Source organism: Culex quinquefasciatus, chromosome 1, assembly GCF_015732765.1.
Source record: "Culex quinquefasciatus strain JHB chromosome 1, VPISU_Cqui_1.0_pri_paternal, whole genome shotgun sequence".
Taxonomy (NCBI): Eukaryota; Metazoa; Arthropoda; class Insecta; order Diptera; family Culicidae; genus Culex; species Culex quinquefasciatus.
The window spans coordinates 103428862-103451776 of record NC_051861.1 but is presented as its reverse complement, the minus strand read 5'-3'; the positions used below and the strand labels follow the sequence as shown (position 1 = coordinate 103451776).

Here is a 22915-nt window from a genome sequence, read left to right as displayed (position 1 = left end):
ACCTACGGATACTCTGCATCATATTGGGGTGTTCTGGACAACTAAGAACATCCGGAAGTCACGAATAGAATATCTATCTGTTCAACGGGTGTTTGTACCGGTGTATTCACCATCGATATAGCTTCAGGTAGCTTCAGTGAGCCACGATGGACTCTCTGCGATCTATTAGAATGTACATGGTCATCCAGGAACTCCCGGAAGTCATGGCTTGGATATCTACCAAATCAACGGGAGTCTATATGGCTATATTAACCATCGGTATAGCTTCAGGTAGCTTCAGAAGACCACGATGGACACTCTGCTGCATGTTGGATTGTTTTGGGTCATCCAGGAACTCCCGGAAGTCATGGCCTGAATATCTACCAAATCAACGGGAGTCTATATGGCTATATTAACCATCGGTATAGCTTCAGGTAGCTTCAGTAGACCACGATGGACACTCTGCTGCATGTTGGATTGTTTTGGGTCATCCAGGAACTCCCGGAAGTCATGGCCTGGATATCTAACTGATCACCGGGGGTCTATATGGCTATATTATTCATCGGTATACCTGCAGGTAGCTTCAGTGGACCACGATGGACAATTTGCGACATGTTAGATTATGTTGAGACATCCAGGAACTCCTCCTCAAATGCGAATGCTAATTCCAATGGTACATTTAATCGTTGATCAGGAAAATATTCAGGCCAGGACTTCCAGGAGTTCCTGGATGACCCAAAACATGCCACAGAATGTCCATCGTGGTTCACGGAATTTACCTGAAGCTATACCGATGGTTCATATAGCCATACAGACCCCCGTTGATCAGGTAGATATCCAGCCCATGACATCCGGGAGTTCCTGGATGACCTCGTACATTCTAACAGATCACAAGGTAACCATCGTAGGTCACGGAAGCTACCTGCAATTATAACGATGGTGGATACACTGGTACAGACCCTTGTTGAACAGGTAGATAATCAGTTCATTACTTCCGGAAGTTCTTGGATAACCCAGAACATCCCAACCTGCTGTAGAATATACAGCGTAGGTCACTGAAACTATTTTGAATAACCTGGAATTACATTATTATTATTAAAAAAAATAATACTTTATAAAACTAAAAAATACTGAAAACTCTTTTTTCGCGAGCAATTCAAAATAGCGCGAACTTTTTTTACGCGATTTGTTTTACGCGAGAACCAAAATTCACGTAAAAAGAAGTTTGACTGTACACAGTAAAAAAAAGAATTTTGAATAGAAAACAGTTAGATCCCCACTTTTTTGTATTAATAAATATAAAAATTGAAATTTCAAGCCTAGGTTTCAACATTTGGATGAAAAAAGTGTTTTAAAATGCTTTTAACAGGCGTACAGTTGCTTTCCAATTATTAGTTTTGAAAATATCGAATCATTGACAGATTTTTTTCCCCAATTTTTTTTGTTTTGTGGGACATTGGTATTTCATGAAAATTTAAAATATTTTCAAAGGAGTTCAAACATGCTAAATATGATTATAAACGCGGGAAATGCATTTTAACTGGTTTTAAGTTGGTTAAACTTTAATTTTCATTAAAATTTTGAAGTTTTTCGAAATTTTTTTTGCCCCCTGATTTTTCAGGCCAACTTTGAAGGGGGTGGGGGGCCTAAACTTTTAAAAATATTTGCAACGGCCTAACTACACGGAGAAAACAGATTTCCCAAAATCGTGATCATCCGTTCATGAAATTGAGAACCACGAACAAAGTGTTCAAATGCCATGGTACGATTTTCAAAAACATACCATGAAATTTGAACACTTTGTTCGTGGTTCCCAATTTCATGAACGGGTTTTCACGATTTTGGGAACTCTTTTTTCTCCGTGTTGTAAATATCATCAAAACTGTAATCAAACATTTATGGAAATAATTATTAAACGTTCTTTTGTCGACTTACCTTTTCCCTCCCCCATCGATAAAAATTTATCTCGAAAAACCAGAAGCAAAATATTTTTATAAAAACTTCAAAAAATCAATGGAAATTTAAGTGGAATCTGAAATCATTTAAAAATGCATTCCTCAGCGTTTAGAATTATTTGATCAAAATTCTTTAAAGTTAAACGGCAATCATTATTTAAAAAAAAAAATTAAGTTTCGACTAAAAATATTTTTAGCGAAAAACATTTATTCATCCAAAATTCATTAAAATTCAAATTGTTTTCAATAAATGAATTTGGATGAATAAATATTTTTTCGCTAAAAATATTTAAAGTCGAAACTTTATTTTTTTTGAAAATAATGATTGCCGTTTAACTTTATGGACGCTTAAAACATTTTCTTACATTTTTTCAATGAAATGTTGAAGTTCTGGCTCTTAATGTTTTTGCATTAGCCACAATTGATTTAAAGATAAAATTACACCGTGACATAAATTGTTCAGTTTACATGCCACCATTACAGAAACAAAACTTTAAAAATTTTGTTGAAAACACAAGTACTTTTTTTCAAATCCCTGAAACAATAAATTCAACAATATCGGTTAAAAAACTGCCATTTTGGGTTTTCTATTATTTTGAATAAACAGAAATGTTAAAAAATAACAAAAAATTTAAAAAAAAAACAACTTATACCTAGGGGTAATTCTCTACCAACTCACACGAAATCGGAATAAGTTGCCCCGACCCCTCTTCGATTTGCGTGAAACTTTGTCCTAAGGGGTAACATTTGTTTTTTGATATGTCGTGACGGAGGGGTGGTACGACCCCTTCCATTTTTGAACATGTGAAAAAAGAAGTGTTTTCAATAATTTGCAGCCTGAAACGGTGATGAGATAGAAATTTGGTGTCAAAGGGACTTTTATGTAACATTAGACGCCCGATTTGATGGCGTACTCAGAATTTTGAAAAAAATGTATTTTTCATCGAAAAAAAACACTAAAAAAGTTTTAAAAATTCTCCCATTTTCCGTTACTTGACTGTTAAAAATTTTGGAACGTGTCATTTAATGGGAAATTTAATGTTCTTTTCAAATCTACATTGACCCAGAAGGGTATTTTTTTCATTTAGATCAAAATTTTTCATTTTAAAATTTCATGTTTTTTTCTAACTTTGCAGGGTTATTTTTTAGAGTGTAACAATGTTCTACAAAGTTGTAGAGTAGACAATTACAAAAAATTAATATATAGACATAAGGAGTTTGCTCAAAAACATCACGAGTTATCGTGATTTTACGAAAAAAAAAGTTTTGAAAAAGTTACTTTATGCGTTTCTCTTTGTTCGTCGTCCGTGTCTGTCGCGGGTGACCATGAACAGCCATGATCAACGATGGCGATGGCGATTGTCCACGATCCATACAAAAAAGTTTTTTTTTGTATGGACAATTGTTCACGAGGGGGGGGGGGGGGTGTAACAGATTCACAAAAAAATGTCCACGTGGTTTATGGATGGTCCCTTAGCTAAAATTATTCTAAAAAGTTGGAATTTTGAAAGCTGATTTTTTTAAAATATTTGGTATACCCCTAAAGGAATTTGCTAAAATTGACTAGAACTATGGTATAATTTTGACCAATTTCGTCGGGGTCTTTATTTTGGTCATGAAATGGGGCCCTTAAGCTGAAATTATTCTTAAAAGTTTAATTAAGAAATTAAATTAAGAAAAGGTTTACTTAAGAAATTATTCGAAAAAGTTGATCTATGAGCTCTTCGTTTTGCTTTGAAACTCAAAAAATGACAGATGTTCTTGAGTCACTCTGGTCCAGCCATAATTTTGCAAAGCGACGTAGGCGCCATATTGATATAGAATGTGCTGCTTCCAGTCATTTTTCTTCTCCAAAAAAAAATCCGGCGACACATAATGACGAAGGCAAACAACAACACGTGTCGTCGCGGACAAGTGAAATCCATAACAATGCAGTAATGACGGCCCAGGACCAGTTTTTTGGAAGGGGGGCAGTTTGAATTTCAAAAAAAGGCCAACGAGTGGAGGGCAAACAAAGCGGGAAAATTAGTCTGACAAAAGGTCTTGAAAATTTTCTGCTTTCTTTTTTTTTCTCAAATAATATCGCATCATTATTGAAGCCTTAAAGTGGGCCCTCCACAAACTGAGAAAACTTTTCGCCCATGCCTGTGAAAAACGCTTTTCTTTGGCTTTTCTTGAAGGAACAACAAAGAAAATAAGAAAAAAAAGTGCACCGAACCGGGGTCGGAGCTTTCAGCCGGGGGAATATCGCACAATAATAAGCTATTCACGGTGAGAGGAAAAATGGGCAGCCTTTTTTTTCGTTTTTGTTTTCCCTCGGCTCTGTTATTATTTATTTTTAACTTTTTTTTCAGTTTGTTCAGTCACACTTTTCAAGATTTCGTTTTTCAAAAAGTCCAACGATTGATTTGCCTTTTTTGGTCCTAATTTCAGAGGAAAACAAAAGGTTTTCGTAACGTTTCCTTTTTTTGTTTCTGGATGGTCGAATCCACAGCTGGTTTCAGTCGTTTAAGTAGCCGGATTTCAGACCCGGAAGGATCAGGACGAGAAAAAAAATAACGGGATAGGGAAATCAATCTGGCGTATTGGCTTCTGGTTCGGGTTGGTGACCGTTGTTGGTGGGGTTTAAAGTTAAAGGATTACGGGCGAATCCATTAAATGTAAATGGAATTTTGATTAAACGGATCAGGACAGGAAGGGTAGAATTGTTGAGCTGGAATTGGGGATTGCAAAATTGATGGGTTTAAAAATGTAGAAAATAAGCTTTTGTACTTACATCGAAAGCATAATTTTAACGTACCTGGAAAAGACGAAGATTTACATTAATATTTCATTTTTATTTGCATATGATTTTTAAAAAAAATTGAAAGAATATAACCTAAAATTAAATATTATGGTTTATTTGCTATTTTTTTATAGCAGTAAATTAATAAAGAAAAATGTTATAAAAAATCAACAATCAGTCAGTGCAGATAGCACATCCATTCCAAATCAATCTTAACTTTTTGCAAAAATATCCAGCTTCGTTTCCGGCTGATCAGTTCCGTAATGGACGGTCACCGATAACTTTCGCTCATTATCGTAATTTCAACGCTTCTTCTTAATACTCTGAAATACTTTAAACACCAATCCATCTTTCCCCGGGGGCCGTGCCCAGAATCGGAACAAATTGATACCGAACGTTCACCACCCACCTCCACAACCCTAGTTAACCTTCTGCTTAATGTGCAAACTTTGGCCGTTAGTCGTAATTTCCGTTATTTCCCAAAAGTTGCCACCCTTCTTCCTCCAGATTTTTTTCCTCGTTTTGGTAAGGAGCTTTGAAAAATGGAAAATCCTTGGTTGGAAATAATGATGCGAGCGGAGATTTTATTGCAAACTGCTAAAGGGGAAATTTTGCAACAGATGCACAACTCGCCGCATTTCGGTTGCATCCTTTTGAGCTAGCAAAAGTAATTTCGCCAAAGAAATGCATTCCCACATAAATTCAGCACAATTTTATTGAGGGGGCGAAACAGCGAAATTGGGTGGTTGGGGTTTATTTTGTAGTCCTCCTTGCAGACAGTTGCTTACAACTCCACAATTTCCATTTCGACGTCGTCGTGCTATCATGTCGCACCCGCCATTTTGACGTTCCGAGAAAAACGCGTTTTAATGTTTGACCTTGAATAAACAAAAACGAAAGCACGCAATGTAAACAATAACAAACACGTTTTGTTTGGCTCCCCATTCTGTGCATTGTCCCAAAGTTTGGTTGAAGTTGGTTGCTGGAGTCCCGAGTTATAATAACAAATGTTTACGGTAGTCTAGCTTGTACGTGCGACAAACGCATCCTGACTTTCCTCGCCTGAAATCCCTTTGGTTTTTTGTCGCACTTACATCAATTTTCATGGAGTGACAAGATAGCACGACAAGATTGAAACTACTTTCATATGTAAAGTGACAAAAATGCACGGAGTTTTTTCAGTTTTTGTTGAATATCTCAGGATTGAAATCGAATTTTGGGGATCTGTGAAGGTCAAAAGGTGAGGCATTGTGAGCTGCACAAAATGGCGTTCTTAACACAATTTGGCCCAAAATGCACGTACGACAAGTTAGCACGATGGCGACGATTTGAATGAATATCTTTCAACGAAAAAGCAACTTTGGCAGAAATTTTTTGAAATACTTTATAGAAATGTACAATATATTGAAGCATTTGAAAATATTTGGAAAAAAGATATCACAATTACTAAACACGAATTAAAACGGAAAACCTCGTTGGATAAATGTACAACTCGTGCTGAAAAAATCTTCTTTTTGTAACTTATGCATTATCTAATATTTTTAAATTTTTATTGAATCACTAAAAAGCATGAGAATATTTTAGAAAATTGGAATTTTCAGAATAAATTTAAAAATAAAAAAATATATTTGAAGCTGAACTTTTTTTTAATTAGAAATTAAAAGAAATGAACAACAAATGAAACGAAAAAATATATCCGAAAGTTTATTTCAGTGTAAATATTTCAATTGTATTTGCAATTGTCTTTGAAACATTAACAATGCCGTAAAACGGGGTGACTTTGATAGGTTTGAGATTTTTCCGCAAAATGAAGAGTACAAATTGAATACGTACGAAATGGTATTGAAATCATACTGACCGTGGTATAGAAGTGTTCTCAGTACCTCAAGAAGAACTATTCATAAAATTTTTAAAAGTTTAAAAAATTAGTCAACTATTATTAAGAAAATGTTAATGAATATCATTATTTAAGTCTTCTCAAAGTGTCATATTTTTCTCAACGAATCGGAATCGGAATGCATTTTCGGATTCTTTGGGCATTTTCCACTAGAAGCAGGTAAAACAAGTTTGTAAATAATAAATATTAGGATTTTCTGAAACATTGATAAAATCATTAATATCATTAATAAATTTCAAAGGCATTTTAAGTTGAACAAATTTCATATAAAACGTGAAAACATTTGATTTTTGCTTCTAATTCAGTAGTGCGTCCAACCCGGGAATTCCCGGGACAAAAATCCCGGGATCTTTCCAAAACCGGGAATTCCCGAATCCCGGGAATTTTCGTAATTTGTCCCGGGAATTCCCGAAATTGAAAAAAAAAATCAATTTGGTTGTAGAAATAGATGAACAGTTGAATACATAGTAATCAATCCGAATTTTAAAGAATTAAAATTTGTATTCGGCATATATCAGCTTAAATTTGGCTTATTAGGGAAAATGGTTTAAATTTTAGCTCACTGATCCACAAAATGCCTGGCGCTTTGAATATTTTCTATTTTATTATATGTTTTTTTTAAAAGACTGTGTATTATATTTATTAGGGTGGGTACGTTTTTCAAAAAGTTCTCGGATCAAGTTTTAGTATGGTTCCCCTTGTAGGGCATGCCCATAGGGACTTTCATGCCAAATATCAGCTTATTTGGTTGTAAACTGGCTGCGCGCATCGAGGTTAAAGTTTACATGGGAATTACTATGGGAAATTGGAACTTTTTGTTCAAACGCTCCTACAGGCCTGGGAAAATCACGCGCCAACTTCTGGTATGGTCAGGCCTATGGGGAATGGTCTGGAGAACACTTTTCCCGAAGAGAGCATATGGATTCGTTGTCCCTAGACCTGGCGCAACGACAAAATATCCGATGTCTCCGGAATCATAGGTTTTCCCTCAAAAAGCATCAAATTTTCCTTAGCATGCTATGAAAGCTTGATGAACATCGCGACGCCATACGTCAGGCAGGTACCACGTGCTTGAAATATTTTCAAAAAAATACAAATTCGCTATGCAAAGATTCTGAATTCGACTAAATAAAATCAGGATTACTCGAAATGATCATTTTCTAGTTAAAAGAAGGTTTGCAATTAAATATTCCAGCCGTTTCTCACCCACGTGGTAGCTGTCTGACATAAGGCGTCGCGGTGTTCATCAAGCTTTCATAGCATGCTAAGGAAAATTTGATGCTTTTTGAGGGAAAACCGTTGATTCCGGAGACATCGGATTGTTTGCCGATACGCCAGGACTAGGGACAACGAATCCATATGCTCTCTTTGGGAAAAGTGTTCTCCAGACCATTCCCCATAGGCCTGACCATACCAGAAGTTGGCGCGTGATTTTCCCAGGCCTGTAGGAGCGTTTGAACAAAAAGTTCCAATTTCCCATAGTAATTCCCATGTAAACTTTAACTTCGATGCGCGCAGCCAGTTTACAATCAAATAAGCTGATATTTGGCATGAAAGTCCCTATGGCCATGCCCTACAAGGGGAACCATACTAAAACTTGATCCGAGAACTTTTTGAAAAACGTACCCACCCTAATATTTATATTTAGGATTTCAAATTAAAAAAAAAAATATAATTTTTAATTATTTTTCATCAAACACCGGAATCAAAACAGTTAGTACACCGATTTCCAAATTTATTGCTCTGAAATCTCCTGTACCTTTTCACCTTTTTTCTGATTTTCCTCAGCTGGCCCAACTAACTTAATGATAATTAGTAAAAAATGTTTTATATAAAATAAGACATTCAAAACTTATCTTCAATTTTACATTGACTGGTATCATTTTATTTCTACAGATTTTTTTTTGAAATCTCTGTAATTACTTTTAGCTTTAAGAAAAATGTAATTACAAAGACCGACTCGGTCCAAACCAGGTTTCAGTACCGAAAATGACCTAATAAAAATAATTTTATGAAAAAAAGTTTTTTTAAAGAACAATTTGAATCAAATTAAAAATGAAATTTGAAGTTTTTTTTTTTCAAATCCTGAAAAAAATCATCTTTAATTTCTTTTAAGTTATTTAAAAACTGTCGTCCTTGTTAAGATTGAAGTGTAGATTTTCACCAACTATTATTATTGAGCTAAGTCTTTAATTTCAGGTTTGCAAAAGTATAAAATATTATCAAAACAAAGATTTTATGACTGCTCCAAAAATTTCTCCCGTTTCCCGGGAAATTCAAAACCCGGGAAAATTGGACGCCCTATAATTCAGTTTCAAATGCAATAATCGATAATTTAAAAAAAACAAAACTAGTTTTAACGAATTTAAGGCCACATTCTGACTTTTGAGCAATTTTACCTAAAATTTTTATGTATTTTGTTAATAAAACTTATGACCTAGGTTAACTAGATTTAAACATTTTTTTTTAAATCTGGAGTTTTTTTTTGAAAAGGTCCAATAAACCAAATTTTTAGTTTATGAATTATGGGTGTTTTTTGATACCCCTGACTCAAGGCGGTTTCAAAAACACCCAAAACGCAAAAACTGGAAATTTGGGATATTGGACCTTTTAAAAAAAACTTCAGAAATCGAAAAATAAAAAATGAAGAAAAACAATCTAAAGCTTATTATTTCTTTTCAAACAAATACCACACTAAATAAAATGAAAAGGAAAACAAACCAAACAAAATGAAGAGATACTCGAGAGCCCGGTTCAGTGTAAATATTCTGTCTGATAAAACTGATTCATTATTTTCAAAAGATGACCAAACAATAGAACAGAAATAAAAACAATAATAGAAAAATATTCAATTACAAAACAGAATCATAACATATTTTAAATCATATGAAATGAAAAATGTAAAAAGAGAAAATCAATTTATATTATTAAAAGAATATTGGAAAAGAAATGCGTGTAAAAAATAAACTAAAATAAATCATTTAAGGTGATTTGAATCAAAACCGGAGAAAAAATTAAACAAAACATTTAAAAAAACATTGAAAAATGTCGACTGAAGCAAAATATAAATTCTTGAAAAATCTTTAAAAATTTCTTGTTTTATGCAATTCAAGCTTTTTTTCTGTACCTTTTTTTTATTCTCGTTATACATTCAAAATGCTTCAAATATAATTATTTGAAAAAAGATTGAATTGAATTTGAAAAAAATAGAATTGAAATGGAATAGCCAATGATTCTGATAAAATAAAAGAAATTCAATTATAAACGCAGGGAATTGTGTATATAAGATGAAAGTACCGTAAAACGGGGTGACTTTGATAAGTTCGCGATTTATCCGCAAAATGAAGAGTTTAATTAAAATTCGTACTGAACGGTTTAGCATCATACTGACCGTGGTAGAGAAGTGTTCAAAGTACCTCAAGAAAAACTTTTTATAAAATTTTGAAAAGTTTAAAAAGTTATTTTACTATAGTTAAGAAAATGTTGATGAAAGTCATTATTTTAAACTTCTCAACGTGTCATGATTTTTTCAATGAACATGATTTTGAATCGGTAAACGGTATGCATTTTCGGATTCATTGGACAATTTTCCAGTAGGAGAAGGTTAAATAAGTTTATAAATAATAAATGTGTTTTTGAAACACAATTTTAAAAAATCTCCAAATTTATAGGCAATTTCAGTTGAACAAATTTCATGTAAAATGTGAAAACTTGTGATTCATGCTTCGAATTCAGTATAAAATGCGATATAAATCAATAATTTTGTAAACAAAACGAGTTAAAAACTATATCAGCTACTTTAGTGATGGTACATTTAACGTACAAATAAAGTTTGAACATCTTATATATGATTTTAACAAGAAAAACTATGACTATTAAAGTCACCCCGGAATTTAAACAAAGAATTATTAACGAAACTATTTTTCTAAACATTATTAAAAAAAACTTTCTTGCCAAAATTGTGTATGGACTTTGTGTGGTCTACCCCAGTACATGTTTTAAAAATAATAATCTTGAGAAAAACCCTACCTGTTGGAAAATATTTAAAAAACAAATTGAAATCCTATCAAAGTCACCCGGTTAACGGTAATATCAATTTAATACCAAAAAAACTGAATAAAAATAAAAGAGAAATAAAAAAATCACGGTAGTACAAATTTCCATTGATTCTTTACGCATGACATTCACAGAAAAAAAAATCATAGTAATATTCCATCTGGGAAAGGGTTCATCTTTTATGTCAGAAAAAAAAATGTAATTTTACCTCTGAAAATCTGTAATGACCGCTTTTTCAGTCTAAATTAAAGTAAATCTCGAATTAGTTTACAAAAAGACATAAGAGCCATTGGATAAAAAAAGCTTTTTTTGCAACGGTGCTCTAAATTAAAAATAAACGAAATTTTGTTTCAATTTGGAGAAAAACGAAAATTAGTGTCGGAGGTCACGGTGGATCTTCAGAATTTTTCAAAACTCACCCTGGTAATGATAAAATAACACCTTCCAAATTTACACAATTTATTACTGGGTGAGACTCTTTTGTAAACAGACACTGTCTAAATATATAAACAAAACTTTAAAATAAAATAAATGCAGAAACAGAAAACCACAAACTTTAAGATATCCCCATACAAACAAGGCAAAAATTAAAATCGACATCAAAAATGCCATTTTCCCGTTTAAAATAACCTTTGCTTCGAATAACTTTGAAATTTCGCAAATTTATTCGCTTACACCAGCGGAATTTTCTCAAAGTGAGGACAGGAAACTCTATTCCAACCCATTACTCGCTTTCGCACACACACCCCTACTGAGAAACTTGGCGAGGAAAGCCCAGAGGGTCCTAAAAACGATATGTTTGATGTCTAGTGGAAAACGAGAAGAGGCAGTGTTGCCAGTTAGTGCCATCTTGTTATATTGGTACCAGTTGAAAATGTCAGATTTTTTTTCGCAAATTTATTTTTTTAAAGATTTTTTAAAAGTGAATATTTACGCACTTAATTTTTAATTTGATTTTTTTAAGTGCAGAGAGTTGCGTCCGGATATAAATGTCAGCAGCAAATAAGGATTGTTTTAACTAGAATTTCAGGCAACCCCAGCCCCTATAGTCACTTGCATTTTCCGCCCAACTGGACAATGTCACACCCACGATGTCCCCACGAAGTCCTTATCCCGAACAAGGCGAGCTCAGAAATCAAATCGCATAAATCACTAGCCATCAGACACTACATGTGCTCCATCTCTTTTTCACTCCCTCAAGCAAACTGGACTTGTGTGGTGAAACTCGTCGCTCAGTGTTGCCGCCTGGCGGTGTTTTAAATAAGCTGCTGGTTCGCCCGGCTAGAAGTTGGTTGGTTCGCTGTGAAAAAGATGTATTGCTTCCAGGGACGTTGTATTCGCAAGTCCTCGGGACACAGGACACAGGGTTGTTTTTGGGGGGGGGGGACAAAAATATAGATGTCACATGATTTATGACGACGCTGACGACGAGCATCGTACCGGATAGAGCGGGGAGATTTTTCTGTATTTTTTACTACTTGGGATGATTCTGCCTTCAGCTGTCACAAGTTCTAGGGTAGAAGAGTCTAAGTTTGATCACTTAACTACAATTGCTGCTGCTCAAATCAGGAAAATGGTCACAATTGCTCATTTTACCCTAGATCCTTCCTTTGCAGCGATTCCCATTTCCATTGTGTGGTGAAATGAAATTTGAATAATAGTGCACATTTAGTTTTCCTCTCCGGATGATTGATGATTTCCCTCTCTTTTTTTGTCCTGCGATTGACATTGTTCAGCTGATTGCCAGTGAAATGATAATGTATGACATATCTTATTCTTCGTTTGTCCCAGTTTGATTCAATTAGCTGATTCGAAAAGGAAGCTGCGACTGGAAACTGAACTGAAAATTAGTTAGAGTTCAGATGAAAATTGAGTATTACATTTTGATGAAAATTCCGACATTGATTCAGATTGAATAAAGGGAAAAAATCAAGTGGGTAATCAAGTGGGTTATTTTGGTTCCTGATCACGTATCCGAGGTCCATTTTTCGATATTTTGTGACGGTAGGGCGGTACGACCCCTTTCATTTTTCTGGTATTTTAGTAAGACACGTTTTTCAGTGATTTGTAGCTCGCAACTGTGAAAAGATAGAAATTTGGTGTCAAAGGGACTTTTATGTAAAATTAGACGCTCGATTTGATGGCGTACTCAAAATTAGGAAAAAACGTATTTTTCATTAAAAAAAGTTAACAAATAGTTTTAAAATCGTTGCCATTTTCCGTTACTCAACTGTCTAAAATCGTGAGACATGTCATTTTATGGAAAATTTAATGTTCTTTTCGAATCAGAAATAATTTTTCATTTTAAAATTACGTGTTTTTCTAACTTTGCAGAGTTACATTTTAGAGTGTAACAATGTTCTACAAAATTGTAGAGCAGATAAAAACAAAAATTTTGATATGTAGACTTAAGGGGTTTGCATGTATTCTTCACGAGTTATCAAAATTTTACAAAAAAGTTTTCTGAAAAAGTTATGATTTTGACCATTTTTGACCAGTTTTTTTGAATTTTTAGCCCCAAAACTCAATCGTGTGCTTTTGAAAGTATTATTTTCGGAATGTTCAGTTAATTTTGCATAAGAATGACCCCTTGGACGATTGTTGTGGCTTGTACACTGCTTGCACCGCGCACTGGACTCACAATCCAGAGGTCGCCGGTTCGAATCCCGGGGCGGACGCAAAAAATTCTAAGTGTAAATATAGGTATTCGGTGCCCTCTCCCCGTGCCCATACCTTCACACTTAGGAGACCCGGGAGGCGGAGTCTTGTCGCAAAAAGAACGATACACGCCTGTGGATCCGTTGACGAAACCGCAAGGTTTAAGAGGGCCACATTATAAGGTGTTACGTCGATTCCGTTTTTTTCCGTTGTACACTGCTTGTATGTGGGGATTTTTCGAAAAAAAAAACAAACCGGATACACTCACTAATTTCAGAAATATTTTTTTTGAAAAAAAAATCTGATTCTCGTAATGCACGAGTCACAACAACCGTCCAAGGGGTCATTCTTATGCAAAATTAGCTGAATTTTCCGAAAAAAATACTTTCAAAAGCAGTCGATTGAGTTTTAGGGGTTAAAAATATGAAAAACTGGTCAAAAATGGTCAAAATCATAACTATTTCAAAAAACTTTTTTGTAAAATTCTGATAACTCGTGAAGAATACATTCAAACCCCTTAATCCTACATATCAAAATTTTTGTTTTATCTGCTCTATAACTTTGTAGAACATTGTTACACTCTAAAATGTAACCCTGCAAAGTTAGAAAAAAAACACGTTATTTTTAAATGAAAAATTATTTCGGATTCGAAAAGTACATTTAATTTCCCATAAAATGACATGTCTCACGATTTTTGACAGTTGAGTAAATGGAAATGGCAGCGATTTTAAAACTATTTTTTGCCTTTTTTTTGATGAAAAATACGTTTTTTCGGAATTTTGAGTACGCCATCAAATTGGGCGCCTAATTTTACACAAAAGTCCCTTTGACACCAAATTTCTATCTTTTCTCGGTTGCAAGTTACAAATCACAGAAAAAAATGAAATAACAAGCCATGGTCTCAACATTTGAATGAAAAAAAAAATGTTTTAAAGTGTATTTTACACCTGCCCAGTTGTTTTGCAATCATTAGTTTTAAAAATATATTGAAGAGATTTTTTTTTCACCGAAAAAAAAACTTTTTGCGGTGCTGTACCTTGGAATTCCACAAAAATTGAAAATATTTTTGATCGATCCCAGACATTCTAAATATTATTTAAAACGCAGGAAAATGCATTTCTTGTTTGTTGCAATTGGTTTTCAGTTGGTTAGCCTTCTATTTCCTTTAAAATTTTAAAGTTTTTTGAAAAAATATTTTTTGTCCCCTGATTTTTCGAACCGATTTTGAAGGGGGGCGACATAAACTTTGCAAAATATTTGCAACGGCCTAATAAAAAAAACTATAATAAGGTTTGGCATGTTCAAAAAATGTTGAAATATAGTGAATATTTGTAAAAAAAAATACCAGCAAAAATAAAACAAAAGCTAACAGAACTTGAGAAAAAAATATATTTTTTTAAATATCTTACACATCGGAAGTGTCCTCAAGGTGCCACCGGAAACCGGTTCCAGATTGACCAGAATAAGCCAGCGAACAACGGCATGACCGTAGATTGACGTATCTTTCAATTTCATGAAGTTTGATATGTCGGATGATGGGGTTCCTCTCATATTCCGGAAGTGTCCCCAAGGGGCCACCGGTAACCGGTTCCAGATTGGCCAGGATGGATCAGTGAAAAACGGCATGACCGTAGATTGAGGTATCTTTCAATTTCATTAAGTTTGATGTGCAAAATGATGGGTTTTCACCAAAAAAAAGTCAAGTTGACCGTTGATTGGGTACCCGGGAACCGGTTCCAGGTTTCCCGGAAGTGGCCAGTAACACTCCAGAGTGGTTTTGGCAGTCGTGTTCAGTGCTTTTAGTAAGTTTAATAGATCTGTTTCAACTATCATGAGTGTGATGGCATTGTATATACGTGAAAAACAGTAAAAAATGTACTTTCCGGATGTTCCGGTTATCCGGAAGTGGTAGGGCACCTGACCCTAATATTAATATTTGTGATCAAAGTATGCAACCCGGAACGTCCTAATTGGTTGAAATTTTGCCGGAGATACAGGTCGTTAAAGTTGAGGTCTCAAAAAGGTCTTTTTTCCGGTTGAAGCCGATTCCCGGTGACCACTTCCGGTTTTCCAGGTCGGTTTCGGAAAGGGGGCACCCTACGCTAAGAACCGGAAATAATCTGGATTGTTTTAGCGATTTTATAAATTTTGGGGTAGAAAAGGACCCCAATAGCTTTAAACTAACTTTTCTTATTGACGCTGCTCTAAGGGTTGTTCGCATTTCAGAAAACTTCAAGGCTGTAGCATATAAATATAAAAAATATGGCAAATTTCACTTTCAAAAAGTCCCACTACCGTAGGAAGGTTAAAAAATAATTAGAAAGAAACACAACTTCTTGAATAAAATAAATACAGTACATGAAGTTTGAAAAGAGATAAACAAATAAAACAAAACAGATATAAAATTGTCATAAGAACCTCAAAATTTTAAAACAATATAAAGTTTAGGAATTTCAAAGAAAATTGAAAAAAACAGTGATAATTACAGCAAAAATAGAAAAAAAAAACATACACGAATTGAAAATAAATAAGAAAATTTAAGGATAAAATAAATTAAAACAAAACACAACTTCTTGAGCAAAATAAATATGGAAAATGAAAATTTATTCAAAAAAAAAAAATAGGAAAAGTTAAAAGAAACCAAAAACAATGTCGCATGAATCTCAAAATTTTAAAATCCAAAGTGGAATAAGTTTAAAGAAACTAATGGAAGTTGATCTAAAATTTGAAGATGAAATAAATAAATAATTATCTAAATTTTAGTCCATCAGTTCTAATAGTGATCGAGGGAGGTCAAAAAATACATTATTCAAGCTTGATTTTTTAAATTTTGAAACCAAAAAAGTATTTCAAAACAAAAAAAAAATCTGATTTTTTACGTTTTTTAGCAATCAGCTGACCAAAATTTGTTTAAATATTACAATCGATTTACCCCTGATTTTTGTGAAAAAAATTTGAAGGAGAGAGGGACAAAAACATGAAAAAAAATTCTTTGGTAAGGGACCATCGACAAACCACGTCTACACTTTTTTGGAGTTCTCAAACCCTCCTACCCACCGCCCCTGTCGTGGACAATTTTCATACAAATTACAAATTTAAAACCTGAGCATTTTTCTAATCTAATCAAATCTAACACAAACGCAGTACATCAGAGAATACCCCAAAATGCATCACAAAAATTAAAGCGGCCAGCCCTACTTCGTTGTGTTTACCGCAGAGAGAATTCTGAGAATGGATCACATTTCACAGAATGTACAGGGGAGGAAGAATGCGTGGACATACCGTCTAAAAAAACAACTGCTACTTGGACCTTAAGTCATCGCCAAGTCCATCGGAAAAATGCCATTACTAATATGTCTTCCTCATCGTGCAGGCCTTCATTCTGATGACCATAACTTCACATAGCTCGTCATCCACAACGAATGGCCAACATCCATCAAAAGAGCCCGCTCCACACACACACACACACCACATCGGATGTCATCTGTGAACGTCGTAGTCGGCAGAAGTGGCCAGCGTGCAAATGGTGCACTGAAGTGCAGCATGGTCCCATGTAATTGTGGGATAGCGTCCCGGAGGACTTCCAACTATGTTGCCCTCAACAAGTTCACAAGAACGCCAACAGATGGCCTGCTAAAGGAGCAGCGTCTAACAAAGTGAGCACAGCTGGAAAATTGTTGCTTAAAGAATCTTGTGAAGCCATTTTGACGAAATATAAGAAATTCAATTTCTCATTTCTGTCACAAGCAGAATCCAATAAACTTCCTCAAAACAATAAATCGACCTTGTGATGATGTAAACGATGGAGTTCCAACCAAAAAAAAGGAAAGTAAAACCTCCCTTGTGGTAACCTAATTTCCCTCCTGGTAGTTCCAATCCCCGGTATGTACACAAAAATAAATGAACCATGTGTGTGTGTAAGTCTCAACAATCCCAACCCCGAAAAACTTGGCAAAAAGCCTTCGTGACTCGGGCAAAAATACCACGACTTGACTTGATGATTATGAGCCTTGTTTTACTGGCACATTACTCTGCTTTTAGGGAACGAATCGGAAGCAGGGACGGGTGGCCTGTGGGAGGAAAATATTTGCTGGCTACATGCCACACTGGTGCTGCTACCAACTTGCCGCTTATCTTGATTTAACAAGTAAACCATTTATGAGGCAATTTTTGCGGCATAATTTTTATTGTTTATCCTGAGCGGAGATCTAATTTGAGTGATAACGGGCGTTGTGGGAATTTTGGCGGGGAGGGAGGGTGTTGGGGAACAGTTTTTTGTAATGAATTTCAAATAAGGATCGAGATAACTTAACAAACTCAAGAACTCAACAAACTCGATGAACCTATCAACCTCAACAGCCTAAACAACCTCAACCCGCTAAAAAACCACAACAGTCTTCAAAACCTCAATAATCTAAACATCTTCAATAACCTCAATAACCTCAACAACCTCTACAACCAAAACAACCTCAACAATCCTCATAACCGCAAAAACCTCAACAACCTCAACAACTTCAATAACCTCAATAACCTCAATAGCCTCAATAGCCTCAACAATTTCAACAACTTGAATATCCTCAACAACTTTAATAACCTCATCAACCTCTACACTACAATCTCAACAATTTCAACAACCACAACAACCTGAATAACCTCAAAAACCTCAACACTTTGAATAACCTCAACAACTTGAATAACCTCAACAACTTCAATAACCTCAATAACCTCAACAACCTCAACAACCTCTACAATCTCAACAATTACAATAACCTCAACTACCTGAATAACCTCAGCAGCCTGAACTATCTCAACAACCTCAACAACCTGAATAATCTCAACATCTTCAATAACCTCAACAACCCGAAAAACCTCAACAACTTGAATAACTTCAATAACCTCAATAACCTCAACAACCAGAATAATTTCAACAACCTCAACAACCTCAACAACCTCAACAACCTCTACAATCTCAACAACCTCAACAACCTCAACAACCTCAACAACCTCAAAAACCTCAAAAACCTCAATAACCTCAACAACCTCAACAATTTCAACAACTTTAATTACCTCAATAACCTCAATAACCTCAACAACCACAACAACCTCTACAATCTTAACAATTTCAACAACCTCAACAACCTCAAAAACCTCAACAACTTGAATAACCTCAACAACTTTAATAAGCTCAATAACCTCAACAACCTTAACAATCTCAACAACCTCAACAATCTCAACCATTTCATCAACCTAAAAAACCTCAACAACCTCAACAACCTGAATAACCGCAAGAACCAAAACAACCTCAACAATCTCAATAACCGCAACAATTTCAACAACCTCAACAACCTCAACAACCTCAACAACTTCAATAACCTCAATAACCTCAATAAACTCAACAACCTCAACAACCTACACAACCTGAATAACCTCAACAACCAAAACAACCTCAACAACTTCAATAACCTCAACAACCTCAAAAACCTCAACAATCTCAACCATCTAATCAACCTAAAAAACCTCAACAACCTCAACAACCTGAATAACCGCAAGAACCAAAACAACCTCAACAATCTCAATAACCGCAACAATTTCAACAACCTCAACAACTTTAATTACCTCAATAACCTCAATAACCTCAACAACCACAACAACCTCTACAATCTTAACAATTTCAACAACCTCAAAAACCTCAACAACTTGAATAACCTCAACAACTTTAATAAGCTCAATAACCTCAACAACCTTAACAACCTCAACAACCTCAACAATCTCAACCATCTCAACAACCTCAAAACCCTCAACAACCTCAACAACCTGAATAACCTCAACAACCAAAACAACCTCAACAATCTCAATAGCCGCAACAACCTCAATAACCTAAACAACCTCAACCATCTCAACAACCTCAAAACCCTCAACAACCTCAACATCCTAAACAACCACAATAACCTAAACAACCACAATAACCTCAATAAAAGCATCTGTAACAACCTACACGACCTCTGCAATTTCAACAACTTGAGCATCGTTTTAAATCAAAGAATTTTACAAAATTTTCGATTCGCTGGTTCAAGCACATTAAACCCGATTTTCGTAGCCCAAGCTGTCAGCAACTTCCTGAACTTCATCAATGCCAGCAACCATTTCTCGAATAATCACTATTCTTGCCTGCATCTTTTCGCCGTAAGTTCCCGATTCTTTCCGGTCAAACTCGTGTTGAATAGTTAAACATCCATCGAATTTAAAGCTCTTCAAAGCAGTTCTAGGCCATTCCGGGATTTCGAACATTTCTTCCAACTTTCAGCAGATCTTGCTCGTGAAAGCTCCACCCCCCCTCCCTCACCAGAAATGCCATAAATTTTTCCACTCCATTGAAAGTGTTTCACCCGGGCGCTTCGGATGGCCATGGCGGTGTCATATCTCGATTGAATCGCAATTTGGCGACCAAATCAGTGTTGACTTGGCGGGCCAAGTGTATTAGGTTTACACGCTGAAAATTGCATAAAACATTTTCAACACAATTTCAAGTCAACAAAATTGTGAAGTTTCTTTAAATCATTTTTTTTTTTGTTGAATTTAAAAAAAACTATTTTTTGCCTTATTTTTGTTTAGCGTGCACTCCGAAAGTCCTTTCAAAGTCATGCCATCGGAAAATCAAAAGAAGTCCTAGCAGGCAAAAAGAGGGTCGTTAAATTTTATGACGTATGATTCGCCACCCCCGGCACCTTGCCATCGTGCCCGGTTGGCCCACCCCGGTAAGTCGAAAGTCGTCTGCTTTATGGGCGAAGGGAATTCCGGACTCCGGACGGCTGCCATCACTGCTGCTGCTGCTGCTCCACTTTATGAGCAGTGCCTGGCCTGCAAGTGGCGTATGGGTTTGTAGTACTCGCCGGCCAAGGACCCCGGTTCTCTCGCCCGGTGCTGTCCATATGAAAGTCAAATCAGGACCGGGGTTGTGAAGCTTGAAGTCTCGAGACTTCATCCTGATGGTGGTGTGTACGGGACGGATAGTGCCTGGCACCATGCTTGATCCCGGTTGGAGAGAGATTTCGTGCATGCTTGGAGAATTGCGTTTAAGATTATTCAATAGAGAAAGCGTTTGCTGGTGAATTCAACTTGAGGTAATGTTGCTTTTCTCACTGTTATATGACTTTTCCAAAAACCTGGCTTCAGCTGGCTATCTGCAAACACGCAATAAGTTCAAGGTGTCAATCGATCAACGGAACGATACTTGTATCGTTATCGCAATTAATAATGAAAGTATTTTTTTTAATAAAAATTTCGAACAATTTATTTTCAAAGTAAACTATTTTTGATAATGTCGCAAGCTTATAAGATTTTCTACAAATAGTTTTTTATTATCTATTTTTTTAATAATTTTGTATTTCTTTCAGATTTCGGTAATTCGATTTTTTTTGTAATTCGGTATGCCCAAAGAAGCCATTATGCATCATTAGTTTGTCCATATAATTTTTCATACAATTTTGGCAGCTGTCCATACAAAAATGATAGATGAAAATTCAAAAATCTGTATCTTTTGAAGGAATTTTTTTGATCGACTTGGTGTCTTCGGCAAAGTTGTATGTATGGATAAGTTTTACACTGAAAAAAATGATACACGGTGATAAATTTGGGGATTATTTATTTATTTTTTTTCACTAAAATTTGATTTGCAAAAAAACACTACTTTAATTTTTTGAAAATTTTTTGCTTCCAATCATTCGATTTTTTGAAAAAATCAGTATTGATACAAAAATTCACCACTCGGTCAAAGATTTTTTGAACAACCTGGGAATTTCTGAAAAAAATGGCATTTTATGTCCCCTAAAACATATCAAAAAATAAAAGAATAAAACTAGTATTTTTTGGCAAATCTAATTTTAGTGCTAAAAAATTAAATGAAAAATCACCAATTGTTTTACGTGTATTATTTTTTTTCAATATAGTCTTTATCCAAACCTACAACTTTGCCGAAGACACCAAGTCGATCAAAAACTTCCTTCAAAAGATACAGATGTTTGAATTTTCATCTATCATTGTTGTAAGGACAGCTACCAAATTTGTATGGAAAATTATATGGAAAAACTAATGATACAAAATGGCTTCTTTGGGCATACTGAATGCACCAAAAAAGATTCAGTCAGATTGAAAAATACAAAAATTAAAATTAAAAAAGACCGATTTCGTAGAGAGTTGCTCAATTCGAAATTTGGGTTTGAAACATTTCCATTTTTTATAAATTTATACTAAATTTGTGTTGCTGACCTAAATGTCTCGAATTTCCACAAAATGCTGTATTTTTATACAATACAAAAACAATCTAAAAAAGTAATTTGAATAACGAAGTAAAACATAGTATTAGTCTCCACTAGTTTTTAGTTTTTGATATAAAATGTTCAAATTAACACAAATTGTTTTGGAATTACTCTGTTTTTTATTTGCATTTATTATGTTTTTTTTATTATATTTATCAAAAAAAAATGCAAATTATTGGATTTTTAATATGAAATACTAAATTCTTTTCAATTGTCGTCACCACCACCATGATCACACATTATATCCAAGAGTCCTGATTGCTCAAAACAGACCTTTCAGTCGTGAGCACAAATCGAACGCTACGCAAAACTGCTCTGATTCTCTCCTACCGTTTGTCACTTCCACACTGAATCGCTACTGAAAAATCTCTCTCTTTGGCCCTCTCTCTCACTCCAATCGGGTCAAACAGCGTACAGCGTGAGAACAAGTGCGCTTTGTCGCTTAAAGCTGACTGAAAATAGTCTGCGATCGGTTTTGCGTTGATTATTTAAGAAATAGCTTAAAACAATGTTATCAACATTATTTTTAATATTTGTTTTTTTACGCAACATTCTAATTGAGGCCAAAAGAGCGCCACACTGCTATTTTGTTAAAGAGAGGAGAGTCCTCTCTGAGCATATTTTTTCTGACTCTGTTCAAGACAAAGACAAATTCTCGAAGTATTTGTGTCGCTGTGTGAAGCGACGCTGACCAAGATGCTGACAGCTAGCGAGTCGTGTTTGCTCGCGAATGGTTGAGTGAGTGCTCACATCACTTTATAGCATTTTACAATGACAAAATTGAGCTGCAAAGAAAATGCTGGGTTGCCCAAAGTGGTTTTTTTTTTCATCTCGTTGAATTTTTATAATCGACAATATTTTAAAAAAATGGAAGTTGTGTGTCTTAAAGTGAGATTTAAAATAAAATGTCTCGTTATTTGATATCCAAAGTTTAAGAATTAAAATTCAATTGATCTGAAAAAAGAGAATTAATGAAAATTTAAGAATTTTACATTGAAGACTCTAATTTAGTGAAAATAAACAAAACATTTCACATGGATTGACACCCAAATAAGAAAAATATGGAAATTTTAGTGCTTATAATTTCAAACGTAAACATTATCAAAAATATGTTTTCAGTAAATAATGTCAAAGTCTGACAAGATTTGGTTCAATTAAGTTAATTATACAGCAATTCCATTTGAAAAGAGCCTAAACCGTTCAAAAAAGTTCTCCGATCGGGCTCAATTTTTTTCTAAGGGTTCCTAAGCCAAAATAATAAGACCCGTAT

General features: G+C 34.8%; 2 protein-coding genes across 2 annotated transcripts in view; one reads left to right on the top strand and one right to left on the bottom strand.

The window, feature by feature from the left end:
• LOC6049292 overlaps positions 1–22915 on the bottom strand; it is a 290210-nt gene that overhangs the window by 241819 nt on the left and 25476 nt on the right. The window lies entirely within an intron of this gene.
• The window catches only part of LOC119770929 (uncharacterized protein MAL13P1.336-like), a 36433-nt gene that overhangs the window by 10513 nt on the left and 3005 nt on the right, over positions 1–22915 (top strand). Inside the window, exon 3 of the mRNA XM_038266468.1 lies at positions 18515–19313. Coding sequence (XP_038122396.1) covers positions 18515–19313 — 799 coding nt within the window. The remainder of the gene's footprint in view (positions 1–18514; positions 19314–22915) is intronic.